This window comes from Papilio polytes, unplaced genomic scaffold, assembly GCF_000836215.1.
Source record: "Papilio polytes unplaced genomic scaffold, Ppol_1.0 DF823621.1, whole genome shotgun sequence".
In the NCBI taxonomy this organism is placed as follows: domain Eukaryota; kingdom Metazoa; phylum Arthropoda; class Insecta; order Lepidoptera; family Papilionidae; genus Papilio; species Papilio polytes.
In genome coordinates this window covers 1,104,810-1,116,330 of record NW_013525583.1, presented here as the reverse complement: position 1 = coordinate 1,116,330, position 11,521 = coordinate 1,104,810, and the positions used below count along the sequence as shown (strand labels likewise).

The 11,521-nt window shown below is 33.0% G+C and overlaps 2 protein-coding genes and 1 pseudogene across 3 annotated transcripts; 2 read left to right on the top strand and 1 right to left on the bottom strand.

The window, feature by feature from the left end:
- Position 1: 1 nt before the first annotated feature.
- Positions 2-2,338, top strand: LOC106104453 (uncharacterized protein PF11_0207; the record flags this gene model as incomplete). Its single annotated transcript, XM_013284510.1, has 2 exons — positions 2-164; positions 659-2,338. Coding segments are annotated over 2 exons (1,821 nt in total), but the record flags the coding sequence as incomplete, so codon positions are not given.
- A 183-nt stretch (positions 2,339-2,521) lies between these two features.
- On the top strand, positions 2,522-4,265 carry LOC106104508 (annotated as a pseudogene). Its single transcript, XR_001225678.1, has one exon. The product of XR_001225678.1 is annotated as a cytosol aminopeptidase pseudogene (transcript).
- A 1,283-nt stretch (positions 4,266-5,548) lies between these two features.
- On the bottom strand, positions 5,549-11,144 carry LOC106104500 (glycosyltransferase 25 family member). The gene is made up of 10 exons (XM_013284575.1): positions 10,807-11,144; positions 10,431-10,662; positions 9,950-10,065; positions 9,315-9,541; positions 8,465-8,774; positions 7,611-7,685; positions 7,465-7,522; positions 7,231-7,352; positions 6,433-6,630; positions 5,549-5,836 (listed from the first exon to the last, which is right to left on the bottom strand). Exons 1-10 carry the CDS (start codon positions 11,007-11,009, stop codon positions 5,668-5,670), a joined length of 1,710 nt encoding a protein of 569 aa, XP_013140029.1. The 5' UTR covers positions 11,010-11,144; the 3' UTR covers positions 5,549-5,667.
- Between the last annotated feature and the right edge of the window lie 377 nt (positions 11,145-11,521).

The following is an 11,521-nucleotide window of genomic DNA, read 5'->3' as shown; positions in this document are numbered from 1 at the left end:
GCCGCTGCCACGACGTAAGCGCGTCAACGCCGTGTCGCCCACTGTCAATGAACCACCACCACCTCGAAAGCAGAAGCAGTCTTCTCCTAGAACACAACCTGATGACAGCAACGAGTTTATGCTTGTCTTGTATCCCGACAGTAATAAATCAGCTGAAAAAGCAGGTAATCTCTTTAATTTTTTTATTTTGTAGCAATACAATCTACATATTCTGATTACCTTTGAAATGTAAAACAGTTCAATAATAATTGCAAAAGGCTTGAATTATTGTTTATAGAAACTTCATTGTTCCACATCTTCTGATTCAAAGCGAAACAGTGAAATACTAGTTCGGTTGTTCACGCGTATTTTTAGTCTATAAATACACTGTTGATCTGGTAGTTTCAACACAAACGCTAGCGTTTTAATATTTAAGATATACAAATATATTACAATTACATTGTTAACCCAGTAACAATTTTGGTGCGATTATGTTGTATATCAAACGATCAATAAAAGCAGAAAGAACTAAAAATGTGCCGCTTATGCGAATTTTTCTAATTCTGCGACTGTTATTTATTTTCAAAACATTGACGTGTTCAAAGCGAATGCAATTAATATGCGTAATTTAAAGTCGTTAGTAAAATAAACATAATTAAGAAAATCTATTCCATTTCAGAAAAAAGAAAATCGTTTCAACTCGACTTGGAAGATGCACTTTCGCCACCGCCACTTTCGCTTTCTGCTCCAGAGTTAAGTACACGAAACATATTACCATTTAAAGCACTACGTAATGCAGTAAGCTCCACGGAACTGTTGCACGAGAGAGCTATGGCTCGCTTCTACAAAGCTATAGCTATGAAGGAAGAGCAGACGAAGCAACACGACGAAGTAACCCACAGACACAACACCATAAATAATGACATTCCTTACAAACCAGATGAACATCAACAAGAGATTATCAATAATAATCATACACCCAAATCACCAGTACCACCAAATACAGGAACTTTTAAGACACCTGAAATTTTCATTAAAACGGATTCAATTGAAAATAAACAGTACAAATATACCCCAGAGCTAGTGTCCCAAGATTCAGAAACATCACAAAATAAGTGGCAACAAATGTCATTTGACGAAGATTATACAGCAAGCACTGTTTCGACAGATGGAGAGTATTCAGATGAAGATAGCCTCAGTGAAGAGATCGATAGGCTCCAATATAATGTCGAAGAGGAAACATATAACCCAAGAAATAAAACTACCCGCCCGTCACCAGTTAAGGAATTATCAGAAGAACACGAATTAGAAAATATGGAAAATGAACTAGAAGAAGAGAGACCGAAGTTATCACCTCTTCCAGATCCTAATTTTATTCCAAAGCCTATACTTAAACGAAGAGAAGCTGATAATGTTAATAATGTGCATGTTAATAAGTCTGAGGTAGGAGAAAATCAAGTTGACAATAACAGAAAAAAAGAAAAAATTACACTATTAAAGAGAATAACAAAAATGCCTGTGCAAAAACCCTTCAATCTACCTAAAATTCTGAACAAAAAAGAAAAAGACAAAAAGGATGGATCTAATATTCAAAACACTGATAATAAAACTGAAGACAATTTAGAAAATATCAATGACAAAGTTATTGAAGAAAGCAAAACTGTTATAGACTATTATGGTAACATTGTAAAAGAATACGGTAGTCATAAAAAGTCGACGACACCTCTATATCTTAGTACAGATGATTTGAAGACCGTAGCTGAAAAACAACAGTTAGTCAGTAAAGAAGAAGAAATAGAAAGTCCCAGCGTTCATGAAGAGAAAAACTCGAAATCTGAGAAAAAACAGAAACCTTTATCAAAGGAATCTCTTGAAAGTAAATCTAGAAGTAAAGCTTCAACTTTAGTTGCAAAAACTAAAAAGCCAGTTAAAAAACACGTTACTGCACAACCTGAAACTATTCGGAAAATCACACCGAAAGTAGAAAAAAATATTCCAACTAAAGAACAGGATTCTAATTTAAAACTTCCAATCAAAACTAGTCAAAACACACAAGTAGTGTTAAAGAAAACTGAAAGAGCTACAATAATTATACCAATAGATTATCAAAAACTTGAAGAGCGAGCTAAAAGAAATGTTAGGACAGCTATAGATTACACGGTGGATGTATGTTTGTTGTTGTTAGCTTTTTGGGTTTATCTATTCAAGGATGAGAGACTAGCAATACCGATTCTTATTTTAATTATTTATCGACAGCTGCAAGAAACTTTTCTCCTTGATATTCCTGAGTGGTTAAGAACGCACGCTCCTGAGTGGCTCAAGAAAAAAACTTCTTGACCTTTCCAAAAGACATGTGTGTTTAAATATGACTGCAGTGTGAACTTTGAATGGAGTAACAAATTGTGAGTTGATAGTAATTGTTATTCAAGTGTAAATCATTTTTAATTGCGAATGCGACATTAAAATTGGAAAAAGAAATACTAAACTAGTAGGCAACGTTTTAGTCAATAATTACTTTTCGAAAATCTGTTTTTTACAAGACATATTTACTATTACAAAATTTAAAGATGTATAGAATCAATGTGTTCAATTTAAGAAAGACAAATGTATTTGTCCGTTTTATATCACAATTTAAAATGCAACGTAGTGATTGCATACCCAAAATTAACATACAGCAGTTAAGAGATCCCAAAGCGTGTGCCATTCGTGATAAAGGGCTTGTTTTGGGAGTATATTACAACGATCATGTTAAAGAGGAATCTGCCATTCTTACGCCGAGCGCCCAGAAATATAATGAAGCTTGCGACGGAAAGTTGTGGAGACAATTAAAATTAGCGCCCATACCAAGACTCGGCGAAACTAGGATATTTTATGATTTAGATCCAGAATTTGCGTACGTCGCTGTAGCTGGACTTGGAACAGAGTGTTTCTCATTTAACTCTTTAGAACAATTGGATGAAAGAAAAGAAGCAATAAGAATAGCAGCAGGAACAGGAGCCAAAGCATTGAATGCGTTGCGACCGACCTACATACACGTGGAATCTTTCGGAAACGCTGAAGCAGCAGCAGAAGGTGCGAACTTAGCTGTTTGGCAGTTTAGGGAATACAAAAGTATATCGAACCAAAACGTAGTACCAAACGCAAAGTTTGTTTTACACGACAACTGCGATGTGGAGGGCTGGAATATTGGCCAAATAAAAGCAGAATCGCAAAATTTAGCAAGGTACTTGCAAGAAATGCCAGCTAATTATTTAAATCCGACTTCTTTTGCTAAAATTGCAGTAGATTTACTTTGTGAATTGAATATAAACGTAGAAGTAAAGACGCAAGGGTGGGCAGCAAGTCATGAGATGGGAGGTTTTGTGGCTATTGGAAGATCCTCTATCCAACCACCTCTTTATGTTGAAATAAGCTACTACGGTGCTAATGAACTCCAACGACCTATCGTATTGATAGGAAAAGGTGTAACATTTGACAGTGGTAGCCTAGATTTAAAAACTCCAAAAGATTTACAGTATATGAAAGGAGATATGGCGGGTGCAGCTTGTGTTCTCGCTATAATAAGAGCAGTGTCAATGTTAAAACTACCAGTTAACATTAGGGGAATTCTACCACTTTGCGAACTAATGCCAAATGGAAAGAGTCCGAAATTTGGAGACTTAGTGAACAGCGGTAACGGTAAATCTATTCTCATAAGACTACCATCTCGTGAAGGGCGGTTGCTCGTTGCAGACTCTTTAGTGTACGCGAGAAATTACTGGCCCAAATTTATCATCGACATAGGAACGATGTCGAAAGAGTTATTACATACTCTCGATGGTGCTGCATGCGGTTGTTACACTAATTCAGAAGAGTTGTTTTGTTATCTGGAATTAGCGAGTAGTCAAACGGGTGATAGAATTTGGCGGATGCCGCTTTGGAAATTCTACGAAGACCGTGTAAAAGACACTAGTTCGGCAGATGTAGCGAATACTGCTCAACATAAATATGGCGACTCGCCCAACTGTGCGGCATTCTTAAAACAGTTCGTATGCGATAGTCAATGGATACATTTGGATACCTACAATGTAGCATATAGTAAAGGGCAAGATTTCCCTTATTTGGGAAGAGGAATGACAGGTCGGCCTACTAGAACCATTATAGAGTTCCTCTTCCAATTGATTGCGGATACTAAACTTTAGTTAACAATTCTAATCGAATTTCCTGTCGTAAATTGTATGTGTATATCTATTGTAATTGTGTAAGAAACAAATTTTCGAAATAAATCAACAATTTTTGCTGTCAATTATACATTTTTGTTCTTGTAAAGTTGTTTCTTTGATTTTTTTGTTAAAACTTTTGTACATGAATAATCTGGATTTGAATGTTTAAAATAAACTTATTAACAATTTTATGTGTAAGTAAACCATATTAAATATTATTCGTTGTTTTTCTTCTATTATAATTTATTTGTATAAATCAAATAATGTTCAGATATGTTAGGAAGCGACATTTATTAAAAAACACGAATAATAAAAAATCTACTATTTAGTGTCAGTCAGTACACAGTTGCTAAATTCACGAGAACATTTCATAAATCTTTTAACTATATCAGAACAATTTAATATTTCTTTATTATCTGTATAACACTCTTCTACAGCGATTCTTTCTTTAACACATGGGGTTGATATTTCTATATTATCATGTATGTTATCAGCTATACTATTAATAGTTTTTACAGCTTCATCCAGTTCTTTGTACAAATCTTTCAAATTTTTAACAACGTCATTAAATGTTATTGTATCGGACATAGCACGGTTATATACCTTTTTAGATATAAATATTTTACTTGAAGATTTTCCCTCAGGTATAAAATTAAACATTATTAAAATATAAATTGATTTTTTCTCAAACTTGAAATAAAATAAAATTAAATAAAATCGGTATGGTTAAGTAGTAATTGGTACAGATAAAAAAACACAATTTGCATATACTCATTTATTATTAATAACTAGTAACATTTTATGGCAATTATGATAGAAATTTTAAAAAATTAAACTATTCATATATTCTTAAAATTAAAAAAAATATAATAAATGCATAATCAGATCTTATAAAAATAATAAAAAACTATAATTAAAAAAAACATGGCAATATTCAACTAATGTTAACAATATATTTGGCATGATATGGCATATTATGCTTAAGATTATACAATTATTAAAAATATAAAACTTCTACATATTTGCATATGTTTTAATTTTTTTTATTTCCAAGCTTAAACTCAGAATATATATTTTACTTAATTAAAAAGTTTGTCAATGACTATTTTAATGGCATATTTGTATTGAAAAAGGATATGGCAAATATATTTAAAAAATATACAGATGTGGCATAGTGAACAACATTTTTCCCCGGTACTCTGTAAGGTACTATACCAGTTGTCAAGTTAATGCCACCTCATGTATTACAAAATTAGAATAAACGCCATCTTTTGTTAAAAAATAAACTAAACATGAAATATAAACATTTAAAAAATATTTATGGCAATTAATTATATTGACGTAGTTTTAAAAATCTTCCAACAGATAGCGTTAGTGATGATTATATGAAAAATGTTTCAAGTGAAGTGTCAACTAAGCCTCTTCTAAATATTTTTTTCAATCTCTTTGGGATGCGTTAATAAACTTGGAATGTCAGTTTGTACTTTTAAAGTTCATTCCTTATACGACCGGGCTCAACTACTTCGACAATAGTGGAATCCTCTGTATCACTTATATATCCTTTTTGTCCTGTATAATGTGTCGGATGAACTAATAGTGGAGATGCCGAAAATGCCTTCAGGTTTCTGTGTGGAAAATACGATTTCCACGTGTCGCTGCAAAAGATAGTTTAATTTATAGTATATTCAATTAGAAAAAAACTTGGATTACATTTGGCCAGTAGAGGGTAGTGGCGCAAACCATTGGACTGACAGTGGCGCAAACCGTTGGACTGACACTGGCGCAAAGCATTGGACTGACAATTGCGCAAACCATTGGACTGACAGTGACTCAAACCATTGGACTGACGGTGGCGCAAACCGTTAGACTGACACTGGTGCCAGTTAGTTTCATTACGCCAAGTAAGTGCCAGTCCAGATATTACTGTCTTTTACTTCATTTGCTAACAATAGTTACTTTTCTATATCTGTGAGAAAATTCGCTAATACCTTGTATCTATCATCACCAGTACACTATATGTCCACACTGAGGGACTCAGAGCCTACCCTAAGTAAGGGTGTAGCTATACTAATGTTAAAATATTTGTATTTTCGTATGAAATAACTCAAAGACTATTGAGCCGATTTTAAAATTTTTTTCACTGTTACAAAGGTAATTGATCTACGAGTAACATAGACTATATTTTTATTAACGGCGACGAAGTCGCGAGCAATAGCTAGATTATAAATATATTCAATTTAAAATGACATACTTGGTGTGTTGATCGAACATGATCGGTAGGAATTCGTCGACTGGTAACAACTTGTCGAGTGGGTTCGCATCTAACAACTTCTGGGCACCCCGTTTAGTTATCAAGTAGCCGAGTGTCCAATAGGAATAAAGTGGTTTTGTTATATGGGGTGTTACAAAAACTTCTTTATCATCCATCAATATTTTCCTGCCGATGTAACTGAAAAAAAAAATAATAATGATGAACTAAAGAACTTCAACACATGATAGACACAACATCTATCTTTCAAAGAGTTGTCTATTTTTACACTTGTGAGAAAACGGATTATGTGTTACTAGCTTTCGCCCGCGACTTCGTTCGCGTGGAATTAAAAAAACAAAAGTGAGTAGCCTACGTGTTCTTCCAGACTATCCTCTACATCTATACCAAATTTCATCGAAATCCATTCAGCTGTTTAGGATGCAAACGCTAACAAACATCCATCCATCCATCCATCTAAACTTTCGCATTTATAATATTAGTATGAAGCATGATTATATACTGACAAACTGACAAGGATGTGGCCTCGGTATCTAAGTCAAACTAAATTATGACAGTTATTTGTTTTGTTATCTGTCAATGTCAAAAAGGGTCATATTCTTTGTTATACTGTAGCTGTCAAGGCTTTTTTGTGGCATTGTCAAATGTCATATTTACTGATGGAACTAATTCTAACATGACCATCTATCACCGGTTAGATAGTTTAAATATTTGGAGAAAGTAATCATATTATATGCTTTTTAATTGTTTTTTAATCACTTTGGAGTAATAGTTACTTACACAAGATCCCAATCAAGCTTTTTGATTTCTTCCATAACCTCTAGGAAGCGGTAACGGAAATAGGGCACAAAGTGTATATCGTCTTCCAGAATTAATGAAATATCAAGGTTTTCCTCCACAATCTGAAACAAATACATATAATAATTAACAACTAAATTTAATACTTCTTTCTGCATATAATATATGTGATTAGACATTTTTATAAAATTGTCCTGTCAACATTTTTATGATTACCTGCTCCCAAATGTAGTAATGACTTAAGAAACATCCAACTTCACCTGCTTTCATTGGCCTGTGAAAACAACACCAAAAATTTAAAAAAAGTTTGTTAAAAATTCATTTTTAATATACATATTTTTTATGAAACATGTTTCTTTTACCTTTTGTGATATGGATCTTCATAGTCCGGCATTAGAGTGATGAAATTCTCCTTCAAATTACATACATCCAATTCTCTGAAAGGAAAACACCATAAAAAAAATGTAACAAATCTTAAAATGCAAGCAAAAAGAAATGATCGTATATTTTAAGTCACATTATCTTAAACCCCTTTTTCACTAAGAACATGACAATAGTAATCGTAATAAAATCAACACATATTTTTCCACAACTGTGCTTATATTACTCATAGTAATAGCAGTTGTGCGCCAGTCTATAGTGGGAAATATTAGATAGAATTACAAAATGGACTTGAAGTAAGTAGGATATGTGATTTTCTAGACTACATTCAGCATAAACAAAAAAAAATAAAATAAGTGCCAAACTTCATCAATATCTATTAAGGTGTATATTTTTTTTATATCATAAGGTGACAAACGAGCAAGCGGCGGCCACCTGAATCCGTCAAAATGGCGAAGCGACCGCTGCCCATAGACATCCTAAATTGCAGATGCGTTGCCGACCCTTATCCGACGGAGGAGATGCACATAAAGAGGATATTTCCCCTTCCTATGCATCTCCTCCACCGTCAAATCCACTTCCCCTTCCCATCCTCTCCTTATGAGAAAAGGGTGCTAAAGAGAAAGGCACCACACACATCAGATGAAACACGGAATTGATTCCATTTGACGCCTGTCTTCTGTGTAGTCGTGGTATTACACCGGGCGTCCCGGCCCTGCAGTGCTAAATGTTAAAGCGGGCACTACCACTGTTAACTGTGTATTGTAAGTGACAAAATCCATCCGTCCAAACATTCACATTTTTAATATTAGTATGATGTAATTATCAAACTTACTTTCCATCGATAGCCTGAAACAGTTTAGCTTCCATGCCGAGTTCCTTAAAGCTTGTTGCCATAAGTTTTAGTCTCTGAGGTCTTCTTTCTAGGTTAATTAGGAAAACTTCACTGCATCCGAATTTAGATGTATCAGGATATGTCACATATTTCTCTAAATGTTTGTGAAGTGGCAAAGGTGTGCCTTGACTCAAAGCTTCCATTTTTATATTTAGTAGCCGTTCGTTATCATGTGAAAGTGCTTGGCCATCCTCCAACGGTGTAGTTATAAATCCATAGTTACGATCGTTACAAATTTTAAGTGGTATACCTAGAAAAAAAAAATTACACATAATTATCTATACTAAACACACACTTTTTTATGTACAATATAAGCAATCGCAGCATGTTTTTCAATAACTCTTTTTTTAAACTTACATTCTATATATGTTAACGCTATTTAGTTTAGAAGATGAATGAATACGAAAAAGCCAATAGCGTCAGAGAAGCAAGATTGCTGTGGTAATCGTAAATGTCAGCTAATAGCAAAGGCCTTTATCAATTGTCCAAATTAATTGTGACATTTAGAATTGAATGGTTTACAAATATAATCTAACTAATATTATAAATGCGAAAGTTTAGATGGATGGATGTTTGTTAGAGTTTGTAGCCTAAACAGCTGAACGGATCTCAATGAAATTTGACATAGACGTAGAGCTTAGTCTGGAAGAACACATAGGCTACTCACTTTTGTTTTTTTTATTTCCATGCGGACGGAGTCGCGGGCGAAAGCTAGTATTCTCTAATTTCATGCAGATAAATCACAGGAACAGCAAGTTCCTTAATACAGAAGAAATTTTAATAAATATACCATTCCTATTTGCATTTAAAGCAAAAACTATGATGTCATCATATGGCCCTTCATAATCTTTTATGTTCTCCGGATTATATGTTAGTATATCAGATCTCCGATACTTTAGAGATATCAGTACCGCTGAATGTACCATAACAACATCGAAACATCCAGTTTTTTCCCGTTGTAAAATCGGCGTGTATTCATCTGTTCTTTTGTAATAAAAATATTCAGTCATACCACACCTAAAAAATATTTAGTTAGAATATTTTTAACCGAAATGTACATTCCGTCTAACCTAGCAAGTTTACTTCAAGCGAAAATTAATTAAAAAACGGCTCAACTCACGCTTTTTTAATTAATTTTCGCTTAAAGTAATGTCTCACGATAGTTTAAACAATTTAATTTAAGTTTACTTCAATTGAAAAATATTAGCAATGAAAAGTTTCTCAATCATAATTTATTTCAATGTGTTTAAATCTAGATATTTGCACAGGTTATGTAAATATATACACAGCTGTGCATGGTATTGACGTTGGAAAATGTTAAATACACAATTTATAGCAAACATTTTGATATGTAGATTAATTTAAATACATAGATTGTGAAATGTGTTATCTATGAATGAAATATTATACTTATAATAAGCTAACCAAAAGTTTGAGTAAGGTCCATCCGAGACTAGCATAGGAGCAACAACTAACATGTCTTTATTCACTAAATATTTTAATGCCGTTGTTTCAGTCAGAAACACATCTGCATCTAACATCTGAAAATAAAACAAAACTTTTCTATATTGTAAAAAAACAGAAGAATACCTTAATGTTTCCACATTAGGCTTTAAATTTATGAAAGAAGGTAAATTGATATAGTAAACTTTTTTGGTAATTTTTTACATATGAATCACACTTAATCTCTATGCTCAGTATTTGAGGTTTTGTTGTAACAATTGTTTAGTAAAATTACTGCTACATAGTGTCCAAGCAAAGCTTATTAATAACAACAATACATAATCTCCTGAGAACCTTGTATTGCTGAAGTTATATCATAAAAAGGCTAGAATCACATATATTATCATATATCAGATTTCAAGATATATATGATTAATATATTACAAGTTATTTATTTACTCACAAATATAAAGTCAGCCCACATTCTTCTAGCAAATCTGAGAGCAGTCTCTCTTAGCTGGATTACATGCTCAAAATGTTTTGGAGTCCAGTTTGAAGATGTTTTTTCGTCAGGATGTAATGGACCGCTTGTAGCATTTGTGGTGACATATATCTCATTATAAGATGAACCAAACTTCTCAACCCAATCCTCGATTATCTTAATCGTGTTATCTTCATTATAGTCACTATGAATCCTTTAAAAGCATAAAACAACAACAATTCAAATCAACAAGTCGGATAATTGAACTGCTACCTACCATTAATGGTTCAAATGACATCGAATAATGTATTCAAGAAAATATTTTCCAATGTATCACTAAAAAGTTTAAAATACTTACCAAATGAAAATTCTATCTTTGGGGTAATCCTGATTCATCAAGCACGAAAAGAAATAAGGCAATGTATGGGCCTTATTCCTAACCAGAACGGAAATAGCTATTGTTGGCCATTTAAACGTACTATTTCCTAAGTATTCACAAAAATACGGAGATAGTTTCACTGTAATTAATCCAAATATAAGAAGTTTCGTGAAAATGCCCATATTTATTGCATATAACCGGTTACGTCGTATTAAAACATACTCCAAGCAAATTTCAACGATAATTTTGAAATCGATATCGTTTATGTTGTTGACACAATTACAGCACAGAACACATTTACTCTCATTTACTCTTTAACGCAGATTACAGACAATTTAATTAAATTAAATCTCCACAGAGTATATGTTCCGGTAGATATTATTAATAATTTTCTGTCATTCTTTATAATTACCATGTAATTTGGTGAATGTTAATATAACATTTAAGAGAATGTTAATATAACATTTTAAAAATACTTTTAGTCATTGATAATTCAACACTCTTTTCGGTTATTTATTTATTTAAAACTTTTCATGCTTCCAACTAGTAACAAGTTTGTTAACACTCGGCATTATTGCAATAGTAGAAAGTATAATCTTATTAATAGTCATCATCATCTCCTTATCCTACTCCCGTAGGGTCGGCGCAACAGGTTTTTGTCCTCCACATAACTCTATCATACGTCATCTCAGTC

Coding starts and splice junctions, on each gene's coding strand:
- LOC106104500 (XM_013284575.1), bottom strand. CDS start 11,009: ATGGGCATTTTCACGAAACTTCTTATATTTGGATTAATTACAGTGAAA. Junction 10,663..10,806: donor AAAGATAGAATTTTCATTTG/GTAAGTATTTTA, acceptor ATGCTTTTAAAG/GATTCATAGTGACTATAATG. Junction 7,686..8,464: donor TTTCAGGCTATCGATGGAAA/GTAAGTTTGATA, acceptor TTTTCCTTTCAG/AGAATTGGATGTATGTAATT.